At 51.2% G+C, this 8,957-nt stretch overlaps 1 protein-coding gene across 1 annotated transcript; it reads right to left on the bottom strand.

The window, feature by feature from the left end:
* Positions 1 to 470: 470 nt before the first annotated feature.
* On the bottom strand, positions 471 to 7,433 carry ARMCX4 (armadillo repeat containing X-linked 4). The gene has a single exon (XM_059051025.2). The coding sequence runs from the start codon at positions 7,431 to 7,433 to the stop codon at positions 471 to 473; it is 6,963 nt and encodes a 2,320-aa protein (XP_058907008.1).
* Between the last annotated feature and the right edge of the window lie 1,524 nt (positions 7,434 to 8,957).

The raw sequence follows: 8,957 nt of genomic DNA on the forward strand, positions 1-8,957 counted from the left end.
GCCTTTAAGCACTAATAGGAAACAGCTGGCTATGATCAGAGGCTCTCGGTTTTGTTAGTATCTTTTTGTTTCCATACATCTTGCCTTTCCAAATAGATCACAGACTCAAGGACAAAGATGTGTCTTTTTTTTCTGCTTAAAACACACAACTTTATTGATGACATAAAAATAAAGTCTCAAATATATAAACATAAGTCCACACAAAGGACCAAAGATTACCTTACTTATGAAGAATCAGTTCAGTTTCTGCTCATGAAGCATACCAAAAATATCTCAATCCAGACAAGGTAAAAATCAACACATGTATTTTCAGTACAAGATTGAATTCATTTGGTGTTCATAAAATGGTCCAGCTAACGACCACCATAAGCAACATCAATTTAGAAATTATAATGCAATTTACAATGTGCATTACTTCCAGGCTGCAAAACCAAAATATTACTCAAATTTCTTTGGAAAATTACAACTAATCAGAGTTTACTTAATAATAGCTCAACTCTTTCTTTCACCTCAGGGTCATTGTATTCTGCTGCTAAGACTCGAAGTTTCTTGGCACATGCTTTAGGTCGTTGGAATATGAAATAAAGGGAATTTTTACTGAACTTGTCCTGGGTAAATACTTTTGCTCTTCTTTTAAAATGGTAATTTATATTTTCAAATAGTGAAAGAGCATTAAGAATATTTTCCTTTGTCTCTTTCTTGCTAAAGATATTAATCAGTGATGCTGGTGCATTGGCAATGAGCAAGTCTTTTGTCATAGATGGATTTTTAGAGAAATTTAAAAGCATTCCCAAAATATGGTCTTTAGTTTCTCCACTTCCCACAGTTAACAAACGAAGAAATTCTGAAATGTAATTTGTAACCATATGCTGATATTCACTAATAATAGTCAGGTGCTTTATCAATCTCAATCCAGCCAGCTGCACATTTGAATTCAAGGGATAGGTGATGGTGTCTTCACATACTTGATTTAAGTATGTTTTAACCTTCCTGTGATTTTCAGCAGCCACCGAGATGTTATTCAGTGCATTTAAAGCCTTCTGCCTAACACTGGGGTAGGGATTATTGAGCAAGCCTTCAATAATTGAGATTCTACCTGCATTACGAATGACTTCATGGGAGAATGGGTAATCACGGCTGTTATACAGAGCATTATTGGCTATTTCATGAATAGAAGGATCTTCAGTCATCTCAATCATGCAAATGAGTTTTTCAAGCTCTCGTGGATCCATATTAGTTTCACGTCTACAGCGGCAGGCCCAAGGCTGAGTTTTCTCCCCAGACCTGATCTGCTTTCTGAGCTCATCTTCAGGTGGGAAGCAGGATTCATTTTGGTATGGAAATTTCATTTCTGTCCAGATCATGGCTCCCGCCCATGACCCCATTCCTGCCCCAGGGACCATGGATGGATATGTGACTCTTGACTCAGCTGACTTTTTGGCTTTATTCTTAGGTGCAGATTTGTCCTCACTTCTGTTTTCATTACCATCCCAGAAACAAGACTTTACATCGACTCCACCAGCAGCTTCAAGCTTATCCTTGGTGCTGGCCTTATCTCCAGCCCTACGCTCAAAATTGACATCTTTCTCACGCTTAGATCTGCATGCATTACTGTTCTCACTCTCAGCCCAAAACAAGGACCTCAAACTTATCTCCTCAATATCAGGGCTGGATGCTCTACTTAACTCATCCTCATCTACATCCCCAGCCAAAGTCCAGGACCCCATGCCAGCCTCTTCCCCAACCCCAAGCCTAGACCCTGTAGTGGCTGCATCTCCATCCCAGAGCCAAGACTCCTGCCTCACCTCAGCCCCAACCCCAGCCCCAGCCTCAGTCACCACACAGGAATCCATACAGGCAGCCTCATCAGATCTGATCCAGGACCCAATACTGTTTTTGTTCTCAGCCCCAAATCTAGAACTAATGATAGTCTCTTCCCTAACCACTGAGCTGGATTCAATACTGGCCTCATTTTTATCTCCAGGACTAGACACAATACCAGTTTCTTCCCCTCTCCAGAACCAAGACCCTGTACTAGCCTCACTCCCAGCCCCAAACCAGGATCTTTCATTGGCCTCTGTCCCAGCACTCACCTGAGACCTTCTACTGGTCTGGTCTCCAGGCCTAGCCCAGGACCCTCCACTTGCCTGCTCTTCAGGCCCCAGGCTAGACCCTCTACTGGCCTCATTCCCAGGCTTAGACCCAGCCCAGGATTTTCCACAAGCCTGATCCCCAGTGCCAGCCCAGGAGCCTCCTCCACTGGCCTGATCCTCAAACCCAGGTTTGGAACAGCTACCAGCTTGATCCCCAGCCACAATCCAGGACCTTCCACTGGCCTGACTCCCAGTGCCAACCCAGGACCCACCACTGGGCTGGTCTGCAAGCCCTGGACTAGACCCTCCAATGGCCTGGTCCTGAGCACCAGACCAGAATGCTCCTCCACTGGCCTGATCCTCAAATCCAGGTTTGGAACAGCTACCAGCCTGATCCCCAGCCCCAGCCCAAGACCCTCCACTGACCTGACTCCCAGCATCAGCCCAGGACCCACCACTGGACTGGTTCATGGGCCCGAGCCCAGGCCCTCCAATGACCTGGCCACTAGCCCCACCCCAGGACCCTCCTGTATTGGCCTGACTCCCACTGCAAGCATAGAACCATCCAGTGGACTGATCCTTGAGCACTGGCCTGGATCCTCCACTGGCCTGGTCCCCAATGCCAACCCAGGAATCTCCAACGGACTGGTCCCTGGGCCCCAGTGTAGACCCTCCACTAGCCTGGCCCCCACTGTCAGCCCAAGACACTCTTGCAGATTTGGCCTGATCCTCATATCTAGGCTTTGCCTCACCACCAGTCTGATGTCCAGGTCCAACCCAAGACCCTTCATTGGCCTGGTCCACAGCCCCAACCAAGAAACCTCCACTGGCTTGGTCCCCAGAGTCAGCCCAAGACCCTCCACTGGACTGGTCCTCAGGCCCCGACCCAGTCCCTCCACCAGGCTGGCTACCAGCCCCAGCCAAAGACCCTTCTTCACTGACCTGATCCTTAAATCCAGGCTTGGACCCACCACCAGGCTGATCACCAGTCCCAGTCCAAGAACCCCCACTGGCCTGATCCACAGCCCCCACCAAGAATCCTTCACTGGCCTGGTTCCCAGTGCCAGCCCAGGACCCAACACTGGACTGGTCTGCAAGCCCTGGCCTAGACCCTCTATTGGGCTGTTCTCCAGCCGTAACCCATGACCCACCACTGGACTGATCCACAAGCCCTAGCCCAGACCCTCCACTGGCTTGGTCCACAGTGTCAGCCCAGGCCCTTCCACTGGACTGGTTTTCAGGCCCCAGCCCAGCTCCAGCCCAGGACACATTTTCATTGGTCTGATCTTCAAGTCTAGGCTTGGATCCACCACCAGACAAATCACTAGTCCCAACCCAGGATGCACCGCCAGACAGATCACTAGTCAGAATCCAGGACCCTCCAGTAGCCTGGTCCACAGCCACAGCCCAGTACCCAATGTTAACCACATTCCCAGCTGTAGCCTGAGCCCAGGACCCTCCATTAGCCTGAATCCCAGCCCCATCCTGGGACCTTCCACTGGCCTGTGCCTCAGCCCCAGCCCAGGATGCTCCATTGGCCTGGTTCTCAACCACAGTCCAGGACACTCCAATGGCCTCTCCCCCAGTCCAGGATACCCCACTGGCCTGGCCCCCCGCCCAGGAACTCTCACTGGCCTGAGCTCCAGTCCAGGGCACCACAACAGCCTGGTTCCCAGTGCCAGCCCAAGAAGCCCCACTGGCCTGGTTCTCAGCCACAGTCCAGGACCCTCCAACAGCCTTGTCCCCAGTCTCTACCCAGTAACCCCCACTGGCCTGGCCTGCAGCCCAGGACTGTTCACTGGCATGACTCCCAGCCCAGAGCCCTCCACTGGCCTGGTCCCCAGCTCCAGCCCAGGATTGAATACCAACCTCATTCTCACCCCTAGCCGCACTCCAGGATTCAACACTGGCTTCATTCTCATCATCAGCCCAGGATGTGCTATTCTCCCAGTATCCATCCCTAGCCTGAAACCTAAATTTGATCCATCGCTCAGAAGCAATCCAGTCCTCAACACCAATCCCATTCCAGTAGTAGTCATGGACCTTAGGCTGAGACTTTTTGCAGGCCTGAGTGCCTGCCCCACCCTCACTCTCAGAAGTGGGCGTGGCCTTAGCCTTCGGCTTTACAGAGACATCTCCTGTGGCTTCTGCCTCAGACTTACGCACAGCCTTGTCCTTTGCCCCAGACGAGGTCTTACTCTGGGAATGGGCTACAGACTGACGCTGGCCAGAGCCGATCGTACATGCTCCAGCCTCTACCTTAGACTCAGCAACATGATTGCCCCTAACCTTACTCCTGGCACCAAGCAAGGCCTCACCCTGGGAATTGGCCACAGCCTGGGGTGGGGCAGAGCCTGTTGTACCTGGTCCAGTCCCTGCTTTAGACATAGCATTGGAATTGCCCTTGATCTTACTCCTGGCACCAAGTAAGGTATCACCCTGGCAACTGGCTACAGCCTGGGGCTGAGTAGAGCCTGTTGTATCTGTCTGAGGCTGGGCAGAGTCTGCTGTATCTGGCCCAGCCCCTGCCTTAGGCACAGCACTGGGTTTGCCCCGGACCTTATTCTTAGTACCACACAAGGCCTCACCCAGGGAACTGGCAGCAGCCTGGGGCTGAGCAGAGCCCTTTGTATCTGTCTTAGACCCTACCTTAGACACAGCATTGGGATTGCCCCGGACCTTATGCTTAGTACCATATAAGGTCTCACCTTGGGAATTGGCTGCAGCCTGGGGCTGAGCAGAGCCCTTTGTATCTGGCCCAGACCCTACCTTAGACACAGCATTGGAATTGCCCCGGACCTTATTTCTGGCACCAGGTAAGGCTTCACCTTGGCACTTAGACTCAGCTTGGGGCTGAACAGAGCCCACTGTATCTGCTCCAGCCTCCACCTTAGACACATCGTTGGGATTACCCCTGACCTTATTCTTGACACCAGGCAAGACCTCACCCTGAGAATTGGCCACTGCTCGGGGCTGGACAGTGTTTGTTGTATCTGTTTGAGGCTGGGCAGAACACGTTGTATCTGGTCCAGCCCCTGCTTTAGACACAGCATTGGGATTGCCACAGACCTTATTCTTAGTAGCAGGCAAGGCTTCACCCCAGGAATTGGCCACAGCCTGGGGCTGAGCAGAGCCTGTTGTATCTGTTTGAGGCTGGGCAGAGCCCTTTGTATCTGGCCCAGCCCCCGCCTTTGACACAGCATTGGGATTGCCCCTGACTTTAATCTTGACACCAGGCAAAGTCTCACCTTGGGAATTGGCCACAGCTTGGGGCTGGGCAGAGTTCTTTGTATCTGGTCCAGTCCCTGCTTTAGACACAGCATTGGGATTGCCTCGGACCTTATTCTTAGTACCACACAAGGCCTCACCCTGAGAACTGGCCACAGCCTGGGGCTGAGCTGAGCTTGTTGTATCTGTTTCAGGCTGGGCAGAGCCCTTTGTATCTGGCCCAGTACCTGCCTTAGACACAGCATTAGGATTGCCCCGGCCTTTATTCTTGACACCAGGCAAGGCTTCCCCCTGGGTATTGGCCATAGCCTGGGGCTGTGCAGAGCTCTTTGCATGTGGCCCAGCCCCTGACTTAGACACAGCATTGGGATTGTCCTGGACCTTCTTCTTGGCACCAGGCAAGGCCTCGCCCTGGGAACTGGCCATATCCTGAGGCTGACCACAGGCCCTCAGTTCTGCCTTAGCCCCTGCCCCAGAAATGGTATCAGGATCGCCCCTGCCATCAATCCTGGAATCAGGGAAAACATCAGCTTGGGCCTTGACCCCAGCTTGAGGCTGTGCACAGGTTTTCATGTCTGTTCCGACCCCTGCCTTACACTTGCCTTTGGCTTTGCCCCTAGCTTTACCTCTGGTACTTGGTAGAGCCTCAACCTGGCTCTTAGTGGAAGTCTGAGACAGTGCCTTTGTGTCTGTCCCAGCCTCTTCTTTACACTTGGTGTTGGCATTGCCCTGAGCCTTAATCCTGTCATCAGGCAAGGCATCAGCCTGGACATTGGCCTTAGGCTGAGACTGTGTATAGGACTCAGTGTCTGTCCCAACCCCAACCTTAGATACGGCATTGGAATTGCCTCTACCCTTACCCCTGGCATCAGGCGTAGCCTCAGCCTGAGCACTGGCTACAGCTTGAGGCTGAGTGGCAGCCCTCGTGTCAGCTCCAGTCATTGCCCTAGATGTGACATTGTTATTTCCCCTATCATCAACCCTGGCACCAGACATTGTCTCAGCCTGTTTCTTGGTCACAGTCTGAGATTGTGTAGAAGCCCTTGTACCTGCCCCCACCCCTGCCTCACACATGGCATTGGTATTAACCCCAGCATCAACCATTGCCCCAGGCACGGCCTCAGTCTTGGCTACAATCTGAAGCTGAGAGGAAGCCCTCATATCTTCCACAGACCCTGCCTGAGACACGGTTTTGCAATTCCCCTTGGCCTCAACCCCAGTACCAAGCGTGTCATCAACCTGGATCTTCGCCACAGCATGAGACAGTGCACAGGACTTCGTGTCTGCTCCAGCTTCTGCCTTGGAGTTGGTGTTATGATTTCCCTTAGCATCAACTGAGGTACCAGACCTGGCCTCAGACTGAGTCTTGGCCACACTCACAGTCTCTTCCAGGGCTCTCAACTTGATCTCAGCCACACTTCCAATCTTGTTTACGGTACCCATCTTGGTCACTTCCCTGATTACTGCCAAGGCCTCATTCTGTGTCACCATCACTCTGTTCATTTCTGTCTCTTTCTCAGCCAATATACGAGTTTCTGCTTTGGTCTGGGTCATTGCTTCTTTCTTGGTCTCTGCCCTAGCACCAAGTGCCCAAGCTTTAGCCTTGGTCTGGGTCACTGCCTCTTTCTTGACTAGTCTCCCAGACTCAGAGTCAGTTTGGGTCACTGCTTCTTTCATGGCCACTTCACTGGCTTTGGTCTCAGTCAGAATCACTGCCTCTGTTATGACCACTGTTCCAGCCACTGTTTTGGCCTCCGATTGGGTCTCTGTCTCTGCCTCAGCCATTGCCTTGGCTTGAGAGTTGGCTTTGATTCTGGCTGTAGCAGTGGTCTTAGTCTCTACTTCAGCCCTAGCCCCACCTCCTGCTCCAGTTTCTGCTTCAGTCTTGGGCTTGGGTCTAGTCCCAATCTCTGTCCCAACCATGGCTTCACACATCGCCAAGGTCTGGTTCTGTATCCCAACCACAGTCTCCATCTTGACTCTGGACCCATTTCTGGCAAGTCTCCTCACACTCTGGGCTCTTCCCTTGGTTAATCTGTAAATGCAGTAGCAAGCACCAGCCCAGATCATCAGTCCTGCGGTCACCCAGCCCACTTCCTGAACACGACCCATGTAATCACCCTTGCTGAAGACACGAACAAGGTACAGAGGGGCTCAATCAGGCTGGGAAAAGTGGGTAGTAGGTCTGTGCATAGGCGTGTGAGAGTGTTGGTCTTCAGCCACTCAAAGGCCACTACAGTTGCCACTGGAGGTGGACCTAGAAGTGAAGGAAGGAAATGCACTAAAATTTCTCTTCTAATTCTGTGCATCACACAGATAGATACAGACGGACAGGAAAGTGTAAAAATGATGTGCTTGGTGGAAGAAGAGGATGATTAGCAAATTCTCTCTCCATCCCTTTTATTTTATCTCCTCTCCATCTTCCCCAGTGCCCAACAATTTCCCCCAAGGTACTTCCGTACACATTTCCTTATACCAAACGAACAGTGGAAAGGATGGTGGTAAGGCTGACTATGAATGGTAAAGACTGGGAAGCCCTCAGACTTCGATTCTCACTGGACCTACTCTGGTCACCACTCCCACAGGTCCCCATCCTCATACCAACCTGTAATGATCAAGGCAGTTCCCTCCTCTTTCCTTCTCTTGATTGGAGATATATCCTAAAGTAGATCTATAAACTCATGAGATCTGTGGACCTACAGACAGGCATATGGACAGGCAGAAGTGAAGATTTTGCTCTTCTTCTGACAGATATATTATTAGCAAACTACCTCTCTATCCCCTTCAATTCTCCCCACTCCGTGTGCCAAAATAAAGGTGAAGGTGTGGGGTAAGTGAAGAGATGGTGGGAAAAGTGACTGGAAAAAGGAGAGACTGAGTATCCTCCAGACTGGACACTGGCCCTACTGGATGGACACTGGTCTCCAGCAACCCACCTTAGATGTCTACCCAGCCAGTCCCCATCCTCTTACCAGTCTATACTGATCAGGGATCATTTCCTCCTTGTTTCTTTGCTTCCAGTGATCTTAAGCCTTTCAGACCTGTAGACCAACCTGTGGACAAGTAAACAAACAGATTGTAGAAACCAGGTCCTTCACAGAACAAACAAGCACCTTGATCCCTGACTCCAGTCCCTGCCTTGTGAGAGCCCATGTCCAGTTTGCTAATATGATCCATCCTTTCAAGTCTTCTCTCCGTCACACTCCAGCCCACCCTTACCCCAATATTTCTACTATTTCCTGCACTGAAATCAGTAGGGGGGGTAGCAACACTGTGGAAATCTGGCAGAGTGTAGGAGAGGCAGTAGAACCCTCCACTGAGACCATCTCAAGTCTCAGCCACCTTATATGCCCACCCTCTCTTGTTACTCCCAGGCACTGCCCATCGTCACACCAACCTCCATGGTCCCAGGCCAGTCTCCCAATTTCCCTTGCTTTCAGTGGTAAACAGCCCTACTGTCGCCCTATGGGAAGACCTAGGAAAAAACAGAGAAAAAAAGGGAAGGTGAAAGTTGAGAGCTTGTGACATCCCAGCATCTGAAACATGGGTCCCAGTACCTGCCTTACTGGATTTAGAGATCTGTTCTCTGTCAAGCAAAACCTAGGACTTCTCCAGCACTGAAATGGGCAGGGTGGA

This window comes from Kogia breviceps, chromosome X (genome assembly GCF_026419965.1).
Source record: "Kogia breviceps isolate mKogBre1 chromosome X, mKogBre1 haplotype 1, whole genome shotgun sequence".
Classification (NCBI taxonomy): Eukaryota; Metazoa; Chordata; class Mammalia; order Artiodactyla; family Physeteridae; genus Kogia; species Kogia breviceps.

What these genes read in the sequence shown, in the direction of transcription:
- ARMCX4 (XM_059051025.2), bottom strand. Translation starts at nt 7,433, where the DNA reads ATGGGTCGTGTTCAGGAAGTGGGCTGGGTGACCGCAGGACTGATGATC.